Below are 26,732 nucleotides of genomic sequence, written 5' to 3' on the forward strand. Positions count from 1 at the left end.
AGCAGTGAGAACCACTTCTCCAAATGACCAATGTTTAAAAAAATAAAAAAGAAGAAAGTTACACAATCTGGAGTAACATTAAGGGGTCAGGGGAAAAAAAAAATATATATATATATTCTTGGTTCTAAGATCATACAGAAATTGTCACGATTACTCAACACTTGCATTATATTATGTTTTACATATTATGTATGGGATATAATGTCCTGGAGATAGAATCCTTTAAAAACTGCACATAAGTTTTGCTTTTTCTTATAAGAATATTCAATTAACAAAGACCGCATATCAACCACAGTAATGTAAAAAATAAGTGTTTATTTTGTGTATATGGTAGTTCATGAACCCTGTAAACATTCAATATTATTCCATTTAAAACCTGTCTACCATGTTCTGATTTTCCAAAAAGCTTGTCACTATAAACTTTGATTTTAGTGATAAATATTGGATATACAATAAACAAGCCTATCTCTTCTAGTTATAAACTGGCCTTGATGTGTTCAATTTGCTTTAATTAGTTTTCCCTGAATTGCTGTCATCATTCAACAGTAGCATGTTGCTTTGCTAGCTGACAAAGTAGATTTCATCCCCAAATGGTTATCTGTAATGAAAGAATACAAAGATGAAATTTTACTTCAATTTTTTAAAAAGATTCATTTTTGGACTGACAAAAAGCAGTCAGGAGTGCAAAATGCATTAATTTACTCTTGTAGTTAGAGTCTACCACCTGAGGCATTCATTTCTGTTCAGAATCAGAATCACAGCTCAGATGACAGATGCCACATTGGGAGCAGTCACCAGTGTGACCATGTCTAGCCCCCACAGAAGACTATTTTATATGCATTAATGTTCACAAATCTATTCCAAACTGCAGGCATCCTTTCATTATTAGTTCATTTGTTATATGCCTGTTACAAATCTTTATATAAAATTAATTTTTGTATTTCTTGGAAAAAATTACTACTTCTGATGAAATACTAAAAGATGTTTGCAATATTAAACTAGAAAATAATATTAACATGTAAAATTAAATTGTTACAGGCATCTAAGTGATGCTTTTAGGAGCCCAAAAAAGGGATATTCTACATTTCATGTGAAAAACTTACCAGAAAGCAAATGCTCTGAATATGTTTTTTTTCATACAAGTACCTGAATGAAAAATTTAAGACTATTCCTACTGGTATCATTCTTAGTAAGCAGCTGAACATAATTTTTAGTATGAAGGTTAAAACAAAGAATACTAAACAAAGTATGTGAAACTGCTTTGTAGGTAGGTACCAGCAAAATTAATAAATTACTTAAAAAAAAAAAAGTTTAAAACAGTCTCAACTGCTGGGATTCTGAGTAGCCAGAGAAATAGATCTTATGAAGCCTGTGCACTTCGTCTGGTGGGGGAAGAACAAAGCCATTCTCAAAGTCTATTCACCATATAAAACTGACTTAACAAGCTATGATATGTCTAAATTACCCTGGCACTCTTCAGTTCGTCTTAGCTAAGAATAAAGTAAAAAGGGTGATGTGGAAGCAGGCAAGAATTGAGAGACGAAGGGAGGACGTGAAACTACAAAGCCACTGTGATCTGTGGGCAGCCTACACAGACACAGGTGGATGGGTGCCGACAGTGCAGACCCCCTGGCTGCATTAAGATGCTGAAGTACAGGGAGAGAGTAAATTTGACAACAGTGGACTTTCCTTAAACATAGTTCGTCAGTACGTACCACTTTCGGAATCCAGTGCACAACTAACAAATTATCCTGTTAACTAAAGTAGGTATTACAGGACTTCCAACAGGCAACACACACTTTGGTTAGTTGGTTCCTATATGTGCTTGTAAATAATAAAACTTCTTTTTCAATGTCCTTAATTTAAACCAGCCTCCTTAATTATTCAGTTAGTGATGCGTGCCATATGTTCATCTATGAGATGCTGTTTCAAAGTTAACACTTCAAAACTCTGTAGGATGTATCTTAACATCAGAGAGAAGATAAAATTAAACAGATGAAAAAAGAAATCAAATTAAATAGAAATACATGTTTGTTAATTGTAGTTGTCAGTAAAAATAGTAACGTTTAAGTTGGCACCTGTGTGATAAATATCAGAATACTTGTAGTAAATAGTTGTGAAGGGGATACTTTACAAAACCCGAGCCACGGTCTGAGTCCGTCCTCTAGCCAGAGGGGCCGCCCTCGGGATCCCTTCTGCCGGCCCCCACAGTGCACGCTGGGCTGCCTGCGCCATCAGTCCTGGGCGGGGCCTTTCCTGCCGCAGGAGGACTGTCCACACTCCCTGATGGCTCTTGGCCGGAGACAGGCATCGGAGGCTGGCTGCTTTCAGGCATCGGAGGAGGCTGGCTGCTTTCAGGGCTGCTTTCACCTGGGATTCCACCAGTCTCTCTGGGCTTTGTATCCAAAATAGGTGACTTAGGCTATAAGGCAGACAATTACATTTTGTTTGAATTAAGCAACATAATGTGAAGGTTTAGTAATCAAACATGTTTAACAAGTTTCTATGCAAATCTATTATAACAAACTGAATTCTTTCAAATCCTGGTTCCAGGCTGGACTGTAATTAGATAGTTATTAAGCCTCACAGAACTGTACATGGAGGAGTGGGACACTTGGAACATCCTAGGTGTCAAGTGACCAAGTTCAGGAAGGGTTGAGAGGACTGGTGGCTGGTATTGCCAACTCCTCTTGCCTCCTGAGAACAATTGATTTGATAAACATTTACTGAGCATATATTAAGTTCTAGATGCTGGGGATATAGCAGGAACGAAACACAAAATTCCCGCCCTCAGTGCAACTCACATTTAGTTTGGGGAGAGAATTAGGGAAAAAGCAAATAAATAAAGTATCATGCTGGAAGTGGGTGGGGGTGGCAGGACTGGACTGCTGTTTAAATTAGGGTGGTCTGAAAGGTCATCTATCAGCAAAGGCCTGAAGAGGTGAAAAAATGAACCATATGAATATGTGAGGGAACAGAATTCCAGCTCGTGAACAGCAAGCACAAAGGCACAGTCTGGAGGTCCTTGTGGCTGAAGCAGAAAGAGGGGGGTCAAAACCCTCACTCTAGGTGGGCTGTGGGCAGATCAAGGAAGCAATAGGCCACCCAGGTAACTGTGACTTCAAGTGAGATGGGAAGTCCCGGGAGACTTCTTGAGATGAGTGACAGATAAGCATTAACTAATAAAGCTGAAAGGAACATCTTCAGTTTTCCAGAGGCATGCAGATGTTTCTGCTTGTAAGGAACTCCATGGGAAGAAGGAATTCTGTCATTTCCTCACAGCTATTTTTCAAAGGTTTACAGTTGTAATTTAAACTTTGCAAATGACAATATGAATTCCTCTCTCAAACAGAAATGGAAATGTCCCTTTAAATGACCAATAAAGGTGGAAAGAAGGCCTCACCATTCGCAGGTCAAAACTATAGCGTCGTCAGCCAAAGAGGTACAAGATTTGGGAAGGGGAGGTTCTTGCTCCCCCTGGCCCACTCTCCCAGCTAAGACTCTAGGCTCTCCCGGGGGCTCCCTCAGGACTCCGGGCCTTCAAAGGTAGACACTTCAGTCCTGCTCACCTGTTGGCTTCCTATGCAATTTCACATGAATGACCACCTGTGCTAGCAAACTACTGTTAAAGAGTACTGAACGTAAAAAATCAATCTCATTTCTTCTGAGGAGGCTGGACTAACTTTTGACCGGAAAGGGGAAGAGAGAGAGAGAAAGTGAATAATTATCGACATAATTAACAGCGCAGGGTAGAAGAGTAAAACCACTTAACCAAAAGCTCTACAGGAAGCACTGAGGCCCAGTGAGAAGGGACAGCAAAAGGAACAGGTGCTGACTTACAGTGGGCACCACCTTGGGATGCTCTCGCGCTTCTTTGTCTGGTAAATCAAATGCCCGGAGCACTTCCGGGCTCTTGTTGCCAGTCTGAAGTCTCAAGTCAACATGTCTCTCTCTGAAAACATCTCTTCTACCCTCATACGTTTTGTCATAAGGGCCTTGCTCAGAGGGGCCAGTCTGGCCCCTATAATAAAAATCTGCATCACCTGCTCCAGCCTGGGGTCTATAATCAATTTCCTGCAGCCGCCGCCTGTCACCTGGCTGAAGGGCCGGGGGCTGTTCTCTTCCAGGACCACCTAATGGTCTCAGCATGTGAACAGATTTTCCAGCACCATAGCAGAAGCTCTAGAAGGAAAAGAAATACATACTGCTGAGTACCTAAGGGCTGCCTTACAATGAAATTAGGAGGTTCTTTTTATTCAGTGTGTTAACAAAATTATGTAACATAAACAACTCAACTGCACTCTTTTTTTCATTAGAGATCTCTTCTTTAATACAGGGCCAGAACAGCCAATTAAATTTGAGAAATCACTGAGTATTAAGTAGACATTTTAATCAACTGGACACATTCTAATACTAATTGTCTGATAACTGCTCATACGTTGTCTATATTCACACCCATCATATAAGGTAAATGCTGATTACTCAAAAGTTGTACATCATTATGTAAACATTCTCCTATAGGTTAATTTTTTTACCAATACAAACTTGGCTGTAGCTACAGCTACAATTCAACAGGCTTTGTTTGAGTCACACAGTGCATGGGAAAAACTAGGCAGCATTTCTCCAAGTGTGGCCCCCGGAGCCCAGGAAGGACCCCTGAGACTCGCTCAGGGAATCTGTGAGGTCCAAACTTTTCGTAATGCAAAGACATTAGCCTTTCTCACTCTCCTCTCGTGAGTGTGCAGCAGTCTTCTGGCACTGAAGTGACTGCCTCACTCGCACGGCTCGTGGGCTGTGTGCTCGTCTTTACCGGTATTTTTAAATTTTCTCAGTTTTAGTTCCTAATATGGTAAATATAAAAAAACAAAACTCCCATAAACAAGAACTCTTTGTGGTCTTCACTTCTTAGGAATGCAAAGAGTCCTGAGACCAAAAAGTTTAAAAATCACTGTACCAGAGACACTATTTGAAAACAGAAGCAGCAAAAGGTCTTTCCTTAGGTAAAGCAATGCGAGATGACGGGGTTTTGCTTACAATTTCAGTTTCAGAGATTAAACTACTACTACACAACTAATGTCACCTAACAAAACCAGACCCCTAAACCACTGAATCCTATAATCACAAGCCAAAAAACAAACACAAAACAGGAACAAAGTGATTGGAGAATAGTGAATTTTGTGTTCTTAGGGAGGACAAGCCTTTAATGCTTTCCGTGACACATCTGAGTTCTTTACATTTTCTTTTCATATGACAACTGCTTTATTGGATAGGGCTGAAAACCAACAACAAAAAACCTTACGGGATCATGGATGAATGACAAGTAATATTTCTTGTTAATAAACGTCTGCTCCTGGATTACAAGCTGTTTACACTCACCTTCTTCCACATCCCTTCCTGTTAGAAGGGTCGCTGTTAGACGCAGCAATCTTCCCTTCTCAGTGCTACAAACACTCAGACTGAAACAAGAAGGCCCCCTTTCTCAAAGAGGACGTAAACGACTGATTTCTGATTTCATGTGTATTAACTCACAATTGAGGGACAAATTTTAAAAGAAAGTATTATTGTAAATCACTGCCATGACATCTATAACTCTAGCACCACTTCCTCGCTTAGAGGAATATACATGTAAGTATAAATAAAGCAGCGTCACTTAAAAACCACCTTCATATACTACTAAGCGTGACTTAACCTGATTATTAGGCATCAAAGAAGCCTAATGGCCTTTTTTCTGTAAATCCTGTTAAGTGTTAGCGCAGTGACGCTCTACACGCACCAGGACAGCTAACGCCATAATTATCAGTACTGGGATGTGCAGTAACACGGGAATCTCCTTCAGGAGTGCTCTAATGAATTCACCCGTTCCTTTTCCAATGTACTTCAATGGCTCCGTGACGAAGTTGGTGAACGTAACTGCCAGTGCCTGAAACAAACGGTAAAGCAACTTAATTTTTTTCCTCACAGGATTTTGAGACACAAAGAATGAGCCAAAATTCACTGGGAACTGTGGCTGGAATTATGTTATATAAATTAAAATGCTGTCATGCTTTTCAAAATGTGAAAATCACTGTGTAATGGAAGTATTCTTTTCTAGAACAAAGGTTTACTATTCGTAAAATGACTTAAAAAACACTAAAAATTTTTAATAAATACAAAGAATTTTTGACTTACTTTGTATGAGTAATTTTTACAGAATATCCCGTACCTTTGTTGGTGGGACCAACCAAATAGGGTTGACTAATAAGAGCTCATAGTATTTTTGGCATGGGTCATCCTTGTAGGTCCATGAACTTCTTAACCATTCTATTTAGAGAGAGACAGAACACTGAGTCATTAAAAAAAAAAAGTTGCATTTCATTCCCAAATAAGACAATATTTTGGTTTTACCCCTGCCACCGCCACCACCAATCAATTTTAAATTGTTTTACAAATAGACTTCCTGTAATGCTGATTTAAAATTTTTTCATCTTATATCCAAAATGTTTATTTTAAAAATCCATTCAAAGTTTACAAGTGCTATGCAGATAAAATATTATATATGATCAAGATTTCTAAAAGGTAACTATTTGAAATTTGTTCTGTACACACGTAAATGAATCTAAGTAAAACTGGGGAAACCTGAATAACATTGGTGGGTATGATACCAATCTGTCCCGCTGTGACACTGTACTAGCATAGTTGTGCAAGACGTTACCACAGCGGGAAATGGGTAAAGGGTATGCAGGATCTCTCTGTATTATTTCTTATGACACCCGTGACTCTACAATCATCACAGTAAAATTTCAATTTAAAAAGTCAGTTCTTACCTTATTTTATCAAATAAATTAGAATACTAGCTCTCCCAATATTTCTAAATCAGACTTACATGACACACTAGCCTGAGCTAAAGAGGGCATTTTAGTTGCCCCTAAAGCAGGCTGGGTTGGTTTAGTCGCCATACCTTTATAAGAAGCATTAATTTGGGACACCCTAATGTGTATAATCTGCTGAGATTCTATCCTGATCAGTCATCATGGACTTGCATTTATGTATAAGGTGCTTTGAACACTAAACCATTCCCACTGCTACATAACGAAAGGCGGTCAATGTTAGCGAGAATGTATAAAATCCGTAAGAAAAAAAGTAAAATAATTTTACCTTTAATAAAAAACAAGAGTAAAGCTACAATATATGATTTCATAAATCAATATAAGGAGATTAAATCTAAGGTGGATATGAATGCATACATACATTATTTCACTTCATTAATAAACTTCGGTTGAGGACCTAGATAGAATGTGCTAGACACTGGTAAGGACTAGGTGAACAGTGAGCACAAGATTCCTCCAGTCTAATGGAGGAAGACAGGTAATATCAGAGCCAGCATACACTTGCTATTCCTTCCTGTGACATTACATTAACACGAAAGTCACTAGTCTGAAACCTAAGACTCTTCTTGCATGTTCTTTTGATATTAAAGGGTCAGTCAAGGAAAGCCTCCTTGTGGCATTTTATCATTTCTTTGTAATTATTCATATGTTTTCTCATTCTCAGAAATTCTATTCAAAAATCAGGCCAAGTGAACCAACACCTTACCCCAGAGACTTCCAGTCCAGTCCATCTTCTCAGCACACACCTTGTTAAATGGCTCCATCTTGGCAACTTCGGCCTGATGCTGTGCGAACGCTAACTGACAAACACCAAAAGGGAACCATGAACCACTGCTAACAACAAAGGCTGCACCTCACATCCAAAACACCTTTGTTCAAAGCATGTCTTCACCAGACACCAGATTGTGTACAATTTTTTAATAGAAAAAGTGTATCTATTTTTTCTAAAGAGTAGCTCTTTTGGCAAAGTACAGTCTTAACACAATCAGTAAGGATAAATTACATTCTTTGTAAGTAATTATGATGAGGAAGGAAAACCTTTTCACTACAAAGATTTTTTAAAAATTAGTTCAAAAATACAGTTTATATACCATGCCCCAAAATATACCTATAAGTGACTACTTCTCATTTCATGATGAAATAGTGTTTTGCTTTGTATGGCTTTCACCACAAATGGCCTATATAAAGATAACATATCTTTTATAAATCAAAGGGGAAATCATTGAGATAACAGTATTCACCACGTAACCTCCTTTCCTTCCATTTGTAAATAATTACTAGTTCTATAAGCTATGGAACTTACAGCAAAAGGTTAAAAAAAAAATCACAATGATTTAATCAGATGAATTAATTGAAAATATCTGGCTACTTGACTAAGCTGGCTAAAAAGATCTAAAATGTTTCTTCAATGATCATGCTATTTTGACAGGCACAATAAGTACTTCTTTCAAATATACAGCGTGATCCCAATTTTGAAAGAATTAAAATTTAGAAAAAAGACTGGAAAGAAATATCTCAAAATATTAACAGGGAATAGCTCTTCAATATCTCTAGGTGATAACATTACAGATGATTTTTAAAAATTAAATTTCTCTGTATCTTTCTTTTCTAAATTCTCTACCATGAACGTACCACTTTTATAATAAGAAAATAACCTTAAATTTTAAAAACGAATATTTTGATATCATTTCTAGCAAAGAATAAAAGGATATATTCAAAATCACTTAAATAAGAATTGGAAAAATGTGTCTACCTAGCTCTATTCTGATTTAGCTGTCCTGATGCCACCCATCAGGGACTGGGTTATGAAAATTAGAACCGAGCTTTTTTCAAGGGCCTAAGAAAACCGAGTACAGTCAAGCAGTGGCCAATTGCCTGCCATCTCCAATCACTGCCTCCAACCCTCATGTGAGGCAAGGTTATGAGTATCTACTAGTTCTAAATGGGTTATAGTCTTCCTTTATTATGAAATAACATTTAAAAATGTTTAAACTGCCCACTGACTTAATACCTTATATAAATACATCCAATTCCATCCCAAACTGAAGAGAAAACTGATGACTAAAACACGCCTCAGCTGGGTGTACCAGTGGATATACGTCCACAGCTCGGTGGCCACTAACATCACGATGCACAGCAGACACAGAAGCACCTCAAAAACAAAGAAGCAGAAAGCAGAGTCACTGCCAAGCTGTCCTCCCCACCCCAAACAACAACGGTCAACAGAAACAAAAGAACTGGACTCAAATACACAAACTTATTTGTACTATTTTGCTGTCAAGTTCATCACCACAGTCTGAGTGATTTAACAGAATTATGGTGGAATTTTAAAAGTATTTTAAAAAGAAACTGTTACTCATGTCCCCCGTATCCCAGCTTACCATAAACACATTATATGGATCCACTCCAAAGGAATCTTCAAATCGCCAAACCCACGTTTCAAAATCATGCAACTTAAAATTAATTAAAATATCACTTAATGCATCATCCAAGGCTCCTGGCTTCCAGTCTTCTCCACTGAGAAACTTCTGTATTTCTAACAAGGTTTGTCTTTTAATGATAATCTCGGCATCATAATGCATATCACCATTATTTTCATCAGGCTGAATTAAATTTGCCAAAAAACAAATAGAAAAGAGAATTTCATTATTATATTACTCAGTGAAACATTTCAAGATACATAATTAATTTACAATATTTCACATGTATAAAATAAGAACAACAATATCTACCTGTCTCTCACAGGCCAACATAACCAAAGATAATACATGTGAAAAACATTTCAAAACTTATAAAAGTCTAGGCAAGTAAGCAATGTATATTTTACTAAAATACAGTTAATTCTTGCTATTCGCAGTAGTTATGTTCTATCAGTATTTGCTAATTAGTCACTCATTAATTAGCAAATACTGAACCATGGCTCCTACAAGGAAATACAGGGTTAGGCTCCTGCAAACACATTTTCACGTGCCAGTCAATATACACCCTTTTTATGTGTGTTTCTATTTAAAGACACCTGATTTAATATATACTGTTGATTCATTAACACCGAACTCACAGCCAACAGCCCTGTAGCTCATGCCTGAAGGAAGCTCATCTAACACATGTATTTTCTCTGTTAAGGCACCTCCCAGTCTTCTTGCACTAGGAACACTAGACAGCATTACACTTGGGAACTACTTTAAACAGTGAAATAACCACATACACCAAAAACAGCGTAAAAAATGTAGCCATATATAGACCACAAAAAAGTACGTTTATAGTCGGGGCTGAAACCAGAAGGCAGGACCTCGGCGGGGAATGCGCACAGTAGGTAGCTCATGTCCAAGTGACCACAAAAGGACCCTGGGTATTGACTCTGGGGTTCCAGATAAGCTTTAGTGAGTGGGCAAATGTGCAAATATGGAATCCACAATACCGAGGATCAACGATGCACCTTTATCTGATGATTCGGGTTATGACTTTCCATTTGCTGAGTTTTCAGATAGTTTCAAATTTGCAGTGGCACAAGAAAAATAAGAGAAAAATCTTTTTTCTTTTATAAGAGTAAATACAGATAGTTAAATAATAAAAAAATAAAATGAGAAAAACCAAAGTGCCATGTCAAAGCACAACTCATCAGCAAGCATAAAAAAGCAGTTATTAATATATTTTTTTAAAACCAGGAGCTATGTAAACATTTCCAAGTATCTCCACCTTAAGTATTTTCTGGCTCCGTCTTGTTTCCTCTCCTATAAAACAGACTGTTTTACGTCGCACACAGTTGTAAGACTTGAATTAAAGGGTGCACATAGATAACACCTGCCTTTACACTTCCATTTTCCAAAGTAAAGTGGTGTTATTAAATTATTCATCTAACACTCTTTTTCCTTGATATTCTTATTGCCCAAAGTAAAAAAAAAGACTAAAAAATGAAATCTTAACATTAATTATGAACAATGTGGGCATGATATGCAAGTTTACAAAGCAGCACGTGCCACAGGACAGTTGGGAAAACTGCTTAAAACACATTTTTCTTTTTCTCAATCTATATGATCTTACATCATCTCAGTAAGAAAGCATACAAGTGGTAGAAAACAAGCAAGGGCCAGGACAGAATTTCCTTACCAAGTCAGGAGTTTATTACGTTTCCAATTGTTTAGTAAAGTTCAAATAACAAACTTAAAACAAACCCCCACCCCAAACTCAATTAAATAGTCAGCAGTGCACAGAGCTGAGTAAGTAAGTAAGTAAATCCCTGTGAACTGGAGGCAAAGGAGTGTGGTCTGCACTGCCCGCTTTCTCCCACCACACCACCGCCCAGCAGGTTGCTACCTTTCACCTGCACGAACAGGTTTGGCAAAAGGGGGAGTCAGGTATTCTCTGTTCAAGTATAATGATGCTTTATCACTACTTTATATAATTTGAAAATATCCGCTACACTGACTGGTATCACACCATCCACCACCAATACTCACAAGTCCAAGCTTCCTGGTTTCAATTAAAATTTTATTTAAGTATCTCCTAAAAACGGGATTGCTTTGACTTTCATAGTCTTTCCTCTTTTTCTTTTCACACTGATCAATCTGTAAGCACAAAAATAAAAACAACAGTTAGCATCAAATTTAATGTAAGGGTCAAGTTTCTAACCTATGGACTGATCAAAGTAAAGAGCCATTTTTATCAAGCTTGCTGTCTCTGGGTTCTCTTTGCAAGGGGCAAGGAGGCAACCTTGCCCCAGTGAGGGCCACATGTCCAGCACTGAGCCCTGACTGGCAGTTTTTCTGCTGCCTGTCAGTAATTTTAAAGCTGAAGATCATGAAGCAAGATGAGGGGAGCAGAGCATCTGGACCAATCTGTCTTTTCCTAATTCCAAAGTAATGACAGAAAGGAAGAGTGGGTGGGAAGGAAAGAGGGAGGGAGGGAAGAAGGAAGAATATATAAAGAGACAGAAAGAGACAAAGACAGGATGAAGTCAGAAGAAGAAATGAAGAACATGGCAAAGAATTTCTTGAATGTGCATATTACTTTAGGCCTTTTATGAACTTTTCCTGTCAACAACGGATCATTCCCTACTACATATATGGGACGCTGCTTCTGGAAGGCAGGAACCATGGCTTTTCCAGAGTGTCCTCCACATGGTAACTCCTCTGCCCATAATTCTTCATCAGAACAGACTTCCTCTGACGTAGCTCTACTCTGAACAGCACACGGGCTAAGTCACTGAGTGAGGGCAACACATATCTTACGCACATTAGAACGGTGAGAGCAGCTTTTATTTTTTAATTGCGTGTGGACCACAAGTTGAGTTGAGCCTGAAAATGGGCCTTAGATGATAAACGAGATCATAATGAGCATCGAACACAAATACAGGACAGGAAGACACTTGATATAAGAACACCTGGCAATTTACACAACTACAAAATTTTTTAATTTCTTTAAGAGAAATAATGTTTTTTAAAGCAAGGACTCAAGACTCCATTTTACCAATCATGTTTTTACAAAGTTCGAACCAAAGTCACACACAATGGAATGAAAAATTTCTATAAAAAGGCATTTCTGCATTTTCTACTGTGCAGCCAAAATAGCTCACGACACCACAAAATGCAGTGAAACGGAGGCGAATTTAATGCAAGCATTTCTTTGCTAGCACTCGGATGAGGCCACCTGCACGTTTGATAAGCACCAGCAGGTCTGCGTCTCAGCCTCTCAGTTAACAAGCAGGCTCTCCCAGCCTCCCAGCCGGAAACCTCCTCACTCACCAGCTCTTCCTGCAGTTTGACCTCCTCCCTCAGCTACAAAATTTGCCTCTTCTACCTTGGAAAAGTCAAACACTTTCCTCTTCTCTCTTTAACCCTTGTCACTGCCTGGACCGCTGCCACCCCATCTCCATCCCAGGTCCCCTCCATACTGCCACCAGCTCAGCCTGTCTCCACAACCAACAGAGGGTGGTTCCCAAAGCACAGCATGTGTTCAAACCCCTGAACAATCCTGACTTGTTTCTTTCCTCATAAACTCTACTTCAGCCACATAAAAGGACTGAATAAATGAAGAAGGAACAGCTACCACACATATTATAATAATCCCTTATATTTGTAAGAGTAACTCTTATCCTTATAAGCTGCCCATTTCTTCATTTGCCACATTTTTCATGAGTCTGATGCCCCAACACTGTGACAGGGAATATAGAATCAAGAAATGAATAAAACAGGGGCCGGCCCGGTGGCTCAAGCGGTTGGAGCTCCGTGCTCCTTCCTAACTGCGAAGGCTGCAGGTTTGATTCCCACATGGGCCAGTGGGCTCTCAACCACAAGGTTGCCAGTTCGATTCCTCAAGTCCCACAAGGGATGGTGGGCTCCGCCCCCTGCGACTAGCAACAGCAACTGGACCTGGAGCTGAGCTGCGCCCTCCACAACTAAGACTGAAAGGACAATAACTTGACTTGGAAAAAAGTCCTGGAAGTACACACTGTTCCCCAATAAAGTCCTGTTCCCCTTCCCCAATAAAATCAAAAAAAGAAAAAGAAAAGAATAAAACATATTTCTAGTTCCAAGAAATTTTCAGTCTGGTAAAGATTAATTAAAAATAATTACAACATAGTGAGATAAATGTTATTACAGGAAAATAAAAGTACTATTTAAAAGAAAAACAAAACCAGAATAACTAAAGAAAAAATAATATACAGTTGACCCTTGAATAACACGGGTTTGAACTGCACAGGTCCACTTATACCATTTGTTTCAATAAATACATACAGTACTGTAAATGTATTTTCTCTTCCTTATGATTTTCTTCATAACATTTTCTTTTCTCTAGCTTACTTTATTGTAAAAATATACTACATGATACACAAAATATATGTTAATTGACTGTGTATGTTATCAGTAAGGGCTCTCGTCAACAGTAGGCTATTAGTAGTTAAGTTGTTAGGGAGTCAAAAGTTATAGGTGGATTTTCAACTGTGCAGGAGGCTGGCACCCCTACCTCTCACATTGTTCAAGGGTCAATTGTATATATAAACTGTACAGTACATAGAAACACAAATAATGTTTTCAAATACAGGAAAACAAAGAGCAATTAACATACCATAAATATAAAATTCATGAATGGAAAAATCTAACCTTATGAGTTAAAGAATCAAGTTGGCTGTAACATTCCGACAATTCGTCAGCATCTGGCAAGTCAGGACTGGCCTCTTTTTTATCTGATGTCCCATATTTCCCCTAGAGTAAAGCAGAGAGGTTTTATGTCGTTATAGTTCAGCTGCAAAGATAATCTATGGCTAATTTGACTACTTCATTTTGTGACTTTGCTTGTTATATTCTTCAACTGTATTGAACCATTAAAAAAGTTAAGACTCTCACATTTATATACTAGTTAAGAACTAAAATCAAATTAGTTTGCTACTTGATGAGCTTTACATTCAATTTCGAAATAGAAACAACCAGGTGGGGATGAAATAACCTTAGACTAAAAGAGTCAGGAGAGATATTCAGCATGATTGCTAATCATTAATACATGACTTTCATAGCTCTGTGTAAACAACAACAATAATAAATAGACTATTTCCATCACAAGACTGGGAAGGTCTTACACATACATACACACACACACACACACACACACACACACACACACACGCCTTTTTCTAATACCTGCGATTTTCTCATTGTTCCTGAAGCAGCGTCGTAGTTTAGCATGTCTGTGGGGTCAATCCACTCGTCATCATGCGCGTAACCAGTTATCAGCCACAGACATTCACAGAGGAGCAGAGAACACAGCATCCTGCATGAAGGCTAAAGAACAGTTTTTAATAGATATAATAAAATAGAATTATTTTTAGAAGAAATTGATTTGTAATAAAAACTACTTCCTCCTAGTGCTAAGACATTGCTTTCTTTCTGAATAACAAATGAAACTCAGTAAAATGGCATTCATATATAAATACATATACACACGCGCACATTCTTATTGACACACAAAAAAACAGGTTATTTTCCATATGATTTAGCAACTCCATTCCTAGGTATGTACCCAGGAGAAATGAAAATATGTATATATCCACACTAAAACTTGTACATAAATGTTTATAGCCCAGTTATTCACAATAGTCACAAAGTAGAAACAACTCAAACATCCATCAATTGATGAATGGACAAATAAAATTGTGTGATATATTCACACAATGGAATATTATTAGGTCATAAAAACAAATGAAGTATTATTATATACTACAATACGGATGAAGCTGGAAAATATTATGCTATGTGAAAGAAGCCAGTCACCATAAACCATATATTATATGATACTGTTTATATGAAATGGCCAAAATAGGCAAATCTATAGAGACAAAGTAGATTAGTAGGTGCTTAGGGCTGAGGATATAATAAGGGACAGAAGGGTGGCAGTAAAACTGTACCGGATTTCTTTTTGAGATGATGAAAAAAATGATCTAAAAATTGACTGTGGTAATAATGGTTGCACATACCTGTGAACATATTAAAAACCACTGAATTTAAATGGGTGAATTGTATAGCATGTGAATCATTTCACAGTAAGACTATTTAACAAAAATACAGGTATTTTAAACAAATCGGCCCCCCCCATTTTTTTTTTTTTAACAAATGGGAAATAACAAAGGTGCAAAATTAAGATTCAGACTTCCGGTCAAGATAGCAGAGTAGGTAAACACTGTGCTCTCTTCCACCCACCACATCAAAATTACAACTAAACTGCAGAACCACCACCACTGAGAACCACCTGAAGTCTAGCTGCACAGAAGTCCTGTTAACTAAGGACGCAGAGAAGGAGCCAGGTTGAGACGGGTAGTGAGGGGGCGGAGATGTGGAATCAGCAGGTGCCACACCCACGGTGTGGTTTTTAAGTATGGGGAGGTATCTCAGCTTCGGAGGTTCCCCCCTGAGGAGCAAGAGGTCCCAGTCCCACACCAGCTCCCCAGCCCAAAGCACCAGTGCCAGGAGGAGAAGTCCCCACAACATCTGGCTGGGAAAATCAGTGGGGATTGCGTCCAAGTGAGATGCAGGGCTGCTGGAATCCCAGGCATCCTCTTGAGGGGCTCATGCATGGACTTGTTCGCCCACAGACTCACTTGCTCTGGGCTCTAGTACAGGGGTGGCAGCTCGAAGAGCAACAGGGACATATGGGGAGGAACTGAACTGACTGGCTTGGAGGAGGCAATGGAGGGGCAGGGGTCAAGGCAACTCTCTCTAGGGACTGAAACACTGGCAGCTACCATTGCTCCTTTGTTGAGTCCGCCCTCCTCCCAGCATGCATATCTGAGTCTCCATCAACCAGGCTCACACCATCCTAGGGCCCTGGTGATTTCCTGAGACCACAACCAACTCACACGCCTGCCTGAGCTGCTTCCAGTGGCTTTTCCACACAAGTGGCCTACCTTGGTTCATGCGGCAGACTTTCCTAAAATCTCTCAAAGGTCCACAAACCTCAAACAAGCAGCAGCTGGTCTCAGTGTGTCCTGTACATCTTGCTAAGTGGCCCCAACCTGGCACAAGTAGTGACAGGTCTCAATGTGCATTTTAATTCCCATCAGGTGGCCCCAAGCCTGGCATAAGCAAGTGGCTAATGTTGGCCTGGAACATAACTCCAACTAAGCAGCCACATACCTGGCACAAGTGGCAGATGGCGTCAGCTCACATTGTGGTGCCCATCAAAGGGTACCAAGCCCCGCACTAGTGGTTCACAGCACAGCCTCTCCCAAGGCCTGCAAGCCAAGCACAAGTGGCAACCAACCACAGGTCACTTTGTATTTCCCTCTAGGCAGCCCCCAAGTTGGGCACAAATAATGGCTGACCTTGGCCAGCACCAGAGACCCCTGCAAGAGCCTCAATAACCAAAACACCCAGTGGTGGGCTTCAGACCCCACCTGAGTTCTAACCAGCTCTACAAATGACACACCCGAAGGACAGACTCAGTTGACACCAGAACCCTGCAAAAGCTACTCTACTCTGTAGGGCAAGGAACCACACAACCACTTGTCCACTGTAGTCACGGCCACCCCTCACAGCCTGAGGATCAATCCCACCCACTGACATGTCAACAGCACTCCAGGCTCAACTACAATAGAAGGGCACACACAACCCACACAAGGGACATTCCTGGAGCACCTGTGAACAGGGAGACTGTGCCACTGGGCCTCACAAGACACCTACTATACATAAAGCCACTCTGCAAAGATGGAAGACATAGCAGATCTACCTAATACATAGAAACAAACATAAGGAGTCAGCCAAAATGAGGAGACAAACATGTCCCAAATGAAAGAATAGGACAAAACTCCATAAAATGAACTAAATGAAATGGAGACAAGCAATCTACCAGATACAGAGCTCAAAACACTGGTTATAAGGATGCTCAATGAACTTAGGGGAAGAATAGATGAACTCGGTGAGAACCTCAATAAAGAAATAGAAAACAAAAAAAAGAACCAGTCATAAAAAAAGAATACAATAACTGAAATGAAGACTACAGATTAGATGAAGCAGAGGATTAAATCAGCAATCTGAAAGACAACACAGCAGACAATACCCAATAAACAGCAAAAAGAAAAAAAGAATTTAAAAAGTGAACATAGTTTAAGTGACCTGTGGGAAAACATAAAGTATACCAGCATCACTGGGGTACCAAAGGAGAAGAGAGAGAACAAGAGATTGAAGAAATAATGACTGAAAATTTCCCTAACCTGGTGAAGGAAATACACATACAAGTACAGAAAGCACAGAAAGTCCCAAACAAGATGAACCCAAAGAGGCCCACACCAAGACACATCATTATTAAAATGCCAAACATTAAAGACAAAGAATCTTACGAGTAGCAAGAGAAAAGCAGATAGTTTCCTACAAAGGAGCTCCCATAAAACAGCTGATTTTTCAACAGAAACTTTGCAGGCCAGAAGGGATTGGCATGAAATATTCAAAGTGATAAAAAGCAAAGACCTACAACTAAGATTACTCTCCCCAGCAAGGATGTCATTTAGAATTGAAGGAGATAAAGACTTTCCAAGACAAGGAAAACCACTAAAAGAGTATTGTAAGAAATGTTAAAGGTATTTTTTTAAGTAGAAAATAAAAAATATGAATAAGAAAATATAGGGAAAAAAATCCTTCCTGACAAACAGTAAAAGTAATGCACCAAACTATAAAGCCAGTACAAAGGTTGAAAGGCAAAAGTAGAAAATCCTGTGTCATTACAACAATAAATTAAGGGATGCACACAAAGAAAATAAAAAATCATGACAAAATAAATGTGGAAGGAGTGAATAAAATTTGTAGTGATTTTAGAATGTGTTCAAACTTAAGGAACCATCAACTTTAAAAACTACTATAAACATAGCTTGGTAAACCACATGGTAACTACCTCTACAAAAGACATACAAGAAATAAAGAGACGGAAATTCAAACACAATACTATAGAAAGTAATCAACATACAAGAGAGCAAGAAGACAAAAAAAAACCACAGAACTACAAAAACAATGAGAAAGTAATTAATAAAATGGTAATACCTACATACTTATCAATAATTTTAAACATAAATAGACTAAATGTTCCAATCAAAAGGTATAGGAGAGGCTGAATGGATTTAAAAAATCACGACCTGTACATATGCAAGTCTTGTACAAGACCTGTACAAGAGATCTACTTCAGATCGAAAGACACACAGAGACTGAAAGTAAAGGGATGGAAAAAGGTATTTCATGCAAATGGAAATGAAAACAGAGCTGGGGTAGCAACACTTAGACAAAACAGACTTTAAAACAAGGGCTGTAACAAGGGACAAAGGGCATTTCATAATGATAAAAGGATAGATTCAACAAGAGAGAGAACCTGTAAACACCTATGTACTCACCGTAGGAGGACCTAAATGTATAAAGCAAATGTTGATCGTTATAAAGGAAGAGATCGACAGTAGTACAGAGAAAGTGGGGGACTTTAACACCCTACTGACATCAGTGGATAGATCATCCAGACAGAAAATCAACAAAGAAACAGTGGCCCTAAATGACACATTAGACCAGATGGATTTAATTCATAGGATATTTCAACCAAAAGCAGAACATACATTCTTTTCAAGTTCACATGAAATATTTTCCAAAACAGACCACATGTTAGGCCACAAAACAAATCTCAATAAATTTAAGAAGACTAAAATCGTACAAGTGTCTTCTCTGAGCACAACGGTATGAAACTAGAAATCATTTACAAGAACACGGATAAACATGCAAATCCTGGAGGCTAAATAACATGCTACTAAACAATGAATGGGTTAACAATGAGATCAAGAAGAAATCAAAAGATTCCTTGAGACAAATGAAAATGAAAACACAAAGACCCAAAACCTATGGAACACAGCCAAAGACGTTCTAAGAGGGAAATTTACAGCAATGCAGGCCTACCCCAAAAAACAACAAAAATTTCAAAATAAAAAGCTAACCTACAGAAACTAGAAAAAGAAAGAACATAGGCCAAAGTGAGAAGAAGGAAATAATAATAAAAAAAAGAGCAGAGATAAATTAAATGGAGTCTAAACAAAAATTAGAAAAGACAAATGAAACCAAGAGCTAGTTCTTTGAAAACATAAAACTGACAAACCTTTAGCCAGACTCATCAAGAGAAAAAGAGGGCCCAAATAAATAAAATCAGAAAGGAAATAGAAGTGTCAACCAACACCACAAAGGATTATAAGAAAATAAATACAAGAAATTATATGTCAACAAACTGAACAACTTGGAAGAAATGTATAAATTTCTAGAAAAATACAGTCTTCCAAGACTGAATCAGGAAGAAACAGAATAATCTGAACAGATCAATAATCTCTAATGAAAAAGAATCAGTAATCAAAAAACTCCAAACATATAAAAGTCCTGGAGCAGATCGCTTCACAGGTGAATTTTACCAAACATTCAAAGAATTAATACCTATTCTTTTCAAACTATTCCAAAAAATTGAAGAGGAGGGAACAGTCTCAAACTCATTTTATGAAGCCAGCAGCACTATGATACCAGAACCAAACAAAGACATTACAGAAAAAAAAAAATTATAGGCCAATATCCGTGATGAACATAGAGGCAAAACTCCTCAACAGGGCAGCAGGGTGGCTCAGTTGCTTAGGGTGGCTCAGTTGGTTAGAGCGCGAGCTCTTAACAACAGGGTTGCCGGTTCAATTCCCACATGGGCCAGTGAGCTGCGCCCTCCACAACTAGATTGAAGACAATGAGCTGCCACTGAGCTGCGGGAGGGGCGTCCGGATGGCTCAGCTAGTTAGAGCGCGAGCTCTTAACAACAAGGTCGCCAGTTCAATTCCCACATGGGCTGCGCCCCCTGCAACTAAGATAGAAAACTGCAACTAAACTTGGAGCTGAGCTGGCCCTCCACAACTAGATTGAAGGACAACGACTTGGAGCTGATGGGCACTGGAGAAACACACTGTTCCCCAACATTCCCCAATAAAAAAAAAAACTAAACTAAAAAAAAAAAATCCTCAACAAAATATTAGCAAACCGAATTCAGCAATACATTACAAAAATCATACACCATGATCAAGCAGGATCTATTCTCAGGATACAAGGTTGGTTTAACATCTGCAAATCAATTACCATGATACACCACATAAAAATCATATGATATCAACAGATGCAGAAAAAACATTTGACAAAATCCACCATCCATTTACGATAAAAACTCCCAGCAAGTGGAAAAGAGGAACATACCTCAGTATACTAAAGGTCATATATGACACCCGCAGCTAACATCAGACTCAACGGGGAAAAGCTGAAAGTTATTCCTTTAAGATAGGGGACAAGACAAGGACGTCCTCTTTCACCACTTTATTCAACACATTACTGGAAGTCCTAGACACAGGAATCAGACAAGCAACAGAAATAAAAGGCATCTAATTGGAAAGAACAAAGGAACACTATTATTATTTGCAGATACATGATACTATGTACAGAAAAACCTAAAGATTCCACCAAAAAACTATGAGAACTAATAAATGAATTCAGTAAAATAGCAGGATATGAAATTATTTTTCAGTAATTGGTTACCATTTCATACACCAATAACAAATTATCAGAAAGAGAAATTAAGAAAACAATTCTATTTACAGTTGCATCAAAAAGAATACCTGGGAATAAATTTTAAAAAGGAGGTACAAACCTATACTTGGAAAAGTAAAAGACATTGGAAAAAGTATAAGAAATTGAAGAAGACACGAATAAATGGAAAGGTATGCTATGCTCATGAATAGGAAGAATCGTTAAAATGTCCATACTACCCAAAGCAATCTAGATTCAATGCAATCCCTATCAAAATACGAAAGGCATTTTTCACAGAACTAGAATAATGCTAAAAGTTATATGGAACCACAACAGACCCCAAATAGCCAAACAAATCTTGAGGAAGAAGAACAAAGTTGGAGGTATCATGATACCTGATATCAAGCTATACGACAAGACTATAGTAATCAAAACAGCATGGTACCGGCATAGAAGCAGACACATAGATCAATGGAACAGAACTGAGAACCCAGAAATAAACACACGCCTATAAGATGAATTAATCAATGACAAAGGAGGTAAGAATATACAGTGGGGTAAAAAAAACAGTCTCTTCAATAAATGGTGTTGGGAAAACTGGACAGATACCTGTGAAAGAATGAGAGTAGACCACTTTCTTACCCCATACACAAGAAACTCAAAATGGATTAAAGACTTAAAGTCTTAAGGTAAGACCTGAAGGCATAAAACTCCTAGAGGAAAACACAGGCAGTAAACTCTTTGACATCATCACTATTAGCAATATCTTTTTTGATATATCTCCTTAAGCAAAGGAAACAAAAGAAAAATAAACAAATGGGACTACATCAAACTAAACATTTTTTACACAGCTAAGGAAACCATCAACAAAACAAAAAGGCAACCAATCGAATGGGAGAAGCCTTATTTGCAAACACTACCTCTGATAAGGGGTTAATATCCAAAATACATAAAGAACTCATACAATTCAACAACAAAGAAACAAACCTGATTTTAAAATGGGCAGAGGACCTGAATAGGTCTCCAAAGAGGACATAAGATAGCCAATAGACATACGAAAAAATGCTGAACATCAGGGAAATGCAAATTAAAATCACAATGAAATATCACCTTGCAGCTGTCAGAATGGCCATCAACAATAAAACAAGTGTTGACAAGGACGTGGAGAAAAGGGAATCCTTGTGCACCGTTGGTGGAATTATAAATTGGTGTAGCCACTATGGAAAACAGTATGGCAGTTCCTTGAAAAATTGTAAATAGAACTGCCATTATGACCCATCAATTCCACTTCTGGGTACTTATCTGAAGAAATCCAAACACCAATTTAAAAAGATATATGTTTATTGCAGCATTATTTACAATAGTCGAGATACAGAAGCAACCTAAGTGCCCATCAATAGACAAATGGATAAATAAGATGTGGTGTGTGCGTGTATAAATAAGTAAATAAATAAACAAAATGGACTATTACTCAGCCATAAAAAAATAAGGAAACCTTGTCATTTGTGACAACATGGATAGATCTAGAGGGTATTATGCTACCTGAAGTAAGTCAGAGAAAGACAAATACCATATGATTTCAAGTATATGTGGAATCTACAAAAGAAAACAAACGAACAAACAAAACAGAAACAAATTCCTACAGAGAACAAATTTATGGTTGCCAGATGGGAGTTGGGGGAAATGAGTGACAAAGGGGAAAGGATTAAGAAGCACAAATTGCCAGTTATAAAAACAGTCACAGGGCTATAAAGTACAGCATAGGGAATATAGTCAATAATATTGTAATAACTATGTATGGTGTTAGATGGGTACTAGATTTATCAGCGTGATCGTTTTGTAACTTATATAAATGTCGAATCCCTATGTGGTACAACTGAAACTAATATAATATTGTATGTCAACGGTAACTGAAAAATAAAAAAAATTTTTTTAAGATTCAAATGAGGTGATTAAACTCTCAAACCATTCAGAGAAGACCCGCTGCATCTAAGCCTCTGCATAAATAATGCCATTTCAACACTTAATACCTTTGTTCAACACTGTCCAATACAGTAACCAGCAGCCCCATGTGGCTATTTAAATTTAACTAAATTTAAGTAAAAAACATTCTGTTCCTCATTCACATTAGCAACCTTTCAACTGCGCAACAGCCACAGGTGGCTAGCGGCTGCCATATTGGACAGTGCAGACATAGAAGACTCCATCATTACGGCAAGGCCTGTCTTTTCCCTACTGTGGATAAGGATCAGCTACCGGAATTCGAAGGCAAGAAAGCCCTGGGCCCTGCCCATAAACGGCTTACAGTCTAATTGTAAGAATGAAAGTAATTTCAGGCTAAATAAAACACTCCTTCTCTGCACTCAGTGCATTGTTTATTCTTCTACCACAACACAATGAAATTAGCCACTTACTGGGCTGTGTCTTCCATTAATTAGCACAGTGGCTCTCATGCGTGGCTGTGCATGAATCACCTGGGGAGCTTCTAACACTCCCAACCTTCTGGCCACGCCCCAGGCCAATTACATAAGAATCTTTAGGAGCGGAAATTCAGGCACTGGGATTTTTAAAGCTCCCACATGGTTCCAATATGCAGTGAAGGTAGAAAACTGCTGCCCTGCAGTAAGAACTTTTGCAGGGGAAAGTGACAACTTACTCAAATCTGAATTCATCTTCCTGATGAACTCTCCCTCTTGTCCCCTGCATTCTCTGAGCCCAGCACCTACCCAGTGGCTGGCACATGAAAAACATTCAGTAAATGTTTGTTAAGCAGCAAATGATCAAAGCCATAGCAGGGATTCAAAGGGCTTAAGAGGCTCAAAGGATGAAGGCGGCACAACTCATTGGGAGAAACTGGAAAGATTTCATGGAGAAAGGGACAGGGTAAATGGATTTTGAAGTATGGGTAACATTCTAAGAGCGCAAGATAAGGGAGGCACAGCAATGTGTATGCTTCAGAAATTGGGTGGGTGGACACAACGGAGAAGGGCTGGGATGACACTGCTGAAGTGAAAACCTTATGACTAACTTCATCTGCGTTCAAGAGTGATGGCAGTTAGATTTGGGGAACATGAAACTAGCATTATATGTACAGAATATAAAGCTTGGAAAAAACTTGGATTCACACTGTCCAACAGGCGACTGAAGCAGAAAAAGGGTATTGGTCTGAAAGAGTGGGGGCAGTGAGAACAGAAAGAACACACCTGACACATTTTGAAGATTAATTCTACAGACCTCAGCAACCGAGTGCAGGGAGAAGAAAAGGAAATGAATGATGGCAAACATGACTCCAAGATTTCAAGGCCTCCCGACAAAAAAATGGTGGTATCATTAACTTCAAAAAGCAACTAAGAATGAGAATATGGTTTTGGGGAAAAGTTCAGCACTCATTTGCACAACATTTACTAAACGCCTACTGGATTGGGCACTGTCTTCGTGACAGGGATGCCAGGAAACTAGACCAGCCAGATCTTCTAAGCAGTTAAGATCTAAGTAGGTGACAAAGAGAATATCTGAACTGAGCAGAGGCTCCGAGAAGATAGCAGAGTATGAAATCAAGTCTGCAGGAAACAAGGCATTACACTACTTCATAAACAGAAATGAATGTGGAGGGGTGGAAATCAACCTTCTAAAGCAAAGAAGAGCAGCTGACAGAGTTATTATTATTATTGTATGTCATCAAGAGGATGGTGAAACAGTCCACTAGAAAGCCAGGAGTGTCACTATGTGTGGGTCAGGGGTTGGAGATTTGGAAACAATAGCACTAAGGGCATTATACAAGGGAGGTGACTCAAAAGCCTGTCAAGCAGCTGACTTTTGACTATGACTGCCCCCATCCAAAGTCCTGCTGTTCACAACCATGTTACTATCTCCAATAACGATCACCAGATGAAGAGCTTTATCCAGGGCTAGGGATCAGCATGAAAATGATGGAAGAACAGGAGATAAGTGGATTCAGCTGCAAATTCAAGCCCTCCTGCCAAATTCCCATGGTCACTGATTTAAGGCTGGAACTCCTTAAGAAATCTTACAATTGATTTCATACTTCCTCCAAATAATGTTGCATCCAAACCTGCTAGGGATCTTGTTAAACAAACAGGTTCTGATTAAGTCAGAAGTGGGCCTGCGAATCTGCATTCCTCACAAGCTCCGACTGATGGCAGAGATGTTGGCCCACAGAACAGTAGCAGTGTTAAGGAAAAGTAACCATCACCAGCTGGTTTAGTTTAATGGTGGCACCTGTGATTCTACTTATTAGTGAATAATAGTCTCTCCCCTCCCCAATTCCTATTCTTTATCATTTTTTCATCTGCATCAAGCTTTAACATTACTATCAAAATTATAACATACAATAGCTAGTATTTTTTTATTATTATCTTGTTCCAAACACCGCTACACTGCCAGCTACTGAGTGGAAATCAGCACAAAAGAATACTATCTGATTTCAATTAATTTACACGTTTAATGAGAAAGACAAGGCTAACTTAGAGAGAGTAGAGTCAAATTCCGTATTAACCTAGAAGCAGCATGGCATAAAAGTCAGGGGTTTGCAGGTTAGCTCCCGTGCATGTGTGTAGTAGCCTGAGGACGTGTCTGTCAAACTTGAGGACGTGCATTTCTAAGAAGCTCCGAGGTGATGATGATGAGGCGAATGTGGGGGCCACACTTTCATCACCACGGTCATACAGAAAACCTGAATCACCTCTCACCACCCACTCACATATATGCATCTCTAATTTTTTACATTCAAGTTAGATTTGGAGTTTTTAAAAATGAACTACAACCAAATCCGAGCTCTTCTGCTGACGGTATTTGTTCAAACGATGCTTGAAGTTTTCAGTTAACTGAAACCAACAAAATTCAACGTTTGTTCGCGTCCGCTTCGCACTTGCTTTGCCTCTCTTCCCTAGGCCGCTCTTGGATCCGTGCAACACAACACCCGCGCAGCAAACGGAGACTGGGCAGCCACTGGCCAAGGAGATAAGGGTCGCTCGCCCGCCCATCCGGGTAAACGCTGCGCTCCGAAGTTCCCCGCAGGCCCGGGAGAGAGCGGCCCCCACCCCCGGCAACGTCCGAGGCCTCCCCGCCGCCCAGGGCACCCGCCGGGGCGGACCCAGCAGCCCCGCCTACCGCACAAGCCCACCGACACACGTCCAGGGTGGCCCGCCGGCTTCTACAGGAAGACACACACCTGCCAGGGACCGCGGGAGAAAGTGGAGAGCCGCCACCCACGGCCGCCGCGCGCTTCAGCGGACGCCGAGCCTCTCGCGAGTCCTCATCGATGCGCTCGGCCCGCAGCTGTAAATCCCTCCCGGGCGCGCAGCTGATTGGCCGGCCGAGGGGGCGGGGCCTGCTTCTGTCAGCTGGTTTTAGACCAGGGTGTTTTTTGTGTCGGCAGAACTCTTCTGCAATGAAAACTGAACACGGAAGCCTATGAAGCGTATTTTTTAGTCTTGATTTATAAGTTTGAATGTGTAACATTTTTAATAAAACCCGGAAATCTATTTTTGAGCAAAATATTTTAAATAGGGTATAATGAATGAAAATGATAGTCCTGGGGCGGGGGCAAGAGTTGTTTAGTTTTTGTCTTAAACTGCTGGCCTTGCAATCTCAGCAAACTCTCCAAAGAAAAAATGCTGAGTTTTACACACTAGGAGGAAATGAGAGATGTGCACAAGTTATTGGCAACAAATTTTAAAGTGTTTTAAAATTTGGTAGTATATAATGTACTTGAGTGTGCATGTTGCTTATCACAATTTTAAAAATTGAAATATGCCTGACAAAATTTACCATCTTAACCATTTTTAAGTGTACA

The 26,732-nt window shown here is 39.2% G+C and overlaps 1 protein-coding gene across 4 annotated transcripts; it reads right to left on the reverse strand.

The window, feature by feature from the left end:
- On the reverse strand, positions 1-26,226 carry CLCC1 (chloride channel CLIC like 1). Of its 4 annotated transcripts, none has more exons than XM_033092553.1 (12): positions 26,109-26,226; positions 14,501-14,641; positions 13,967-14,068; positions 11,324-11,431; positions 9,248-9,469; positions 8,878-9,018; positions 7,573-7,666; positions 6,203-6,300; positions 5,774-5,920; positions 3,841-4,182; positions 2,135-2,422; positions 1-598 (listed from the first exon to the last, which is right to left on the reverse strand). In XM_033092553.1, exons 2-11 carry the CDS (start codon positions 14,627-14,629, stop codon positions 2,165-2,167), a joined length of 1,641 nt encoding a protein of 546 aa, XP_032948444.1. In that variant the 5' UTR covers positions 14,630-14,641; positions 26,109-26,226; the 3' UTR covers positions 1-598; positions 2,135-2,164. The 4 variants fall into 4 exon arrangements, with proteins under 4 accessions (XP_032948444.1, XP_032948442.1, XP_032948441.1 ...); XM_033092551.1 differs by adding an exon at positions 16,490-16,587 and having other exon boundaries at positions 1-2,422; positions 26,109-26,169; XM_033092550.1 differs by having other exon boundaries at positions 1-2,422.
- Between the last annotated feature and the right edge of the window lie 506 nt (positions 26,227-26,732).

This window comes from Rhinolophus ferrumequinum, chromosome 22, assembly GCF_004115265.2.
Source record: "Rhinolophus ferrumequinum isolate MPI-CBG mRhiFer1 chromosome 22, mRhiFer1_v1.p, whole genome shotgun sequence".
In the NCBI taxonomy this organism is placed as follows: Eukaryota; Metazoa; Chordata; class Mammalia; order Chiroptera; family Rhinolophidae; genus Rhinolophus; species Rhinolophus ferrumequinum.

What these genes read in the sequence shown, in the direction of transcription:
- CLCC1 (XM_033092553.1), bottom strand. Translation starts at nt 14,629, where the DNA reads ATGCTGTGTTCTCTGCTCCTCTGTGAATGTCTGTGGCTGATAACTGGT. An exon ending in ATCCATATAATGTGTTTATG is followed by an intron (nt 9,019 to 9,247) that starts GTAAGCTGGGAT and finishes TTTGTTTTTGAG; the next exon opens with GTGCTTCTGTGTCTGCTGTG. An exon ending in ATTGGATGTATTTATATAAG is followed by an intron (nt 7,667 to 8,877) that starts GTATTAAGTCAG and finishes GGTGTTTGTCAG; the next exon opens with TTAGCGTTCGCACAGCATCA.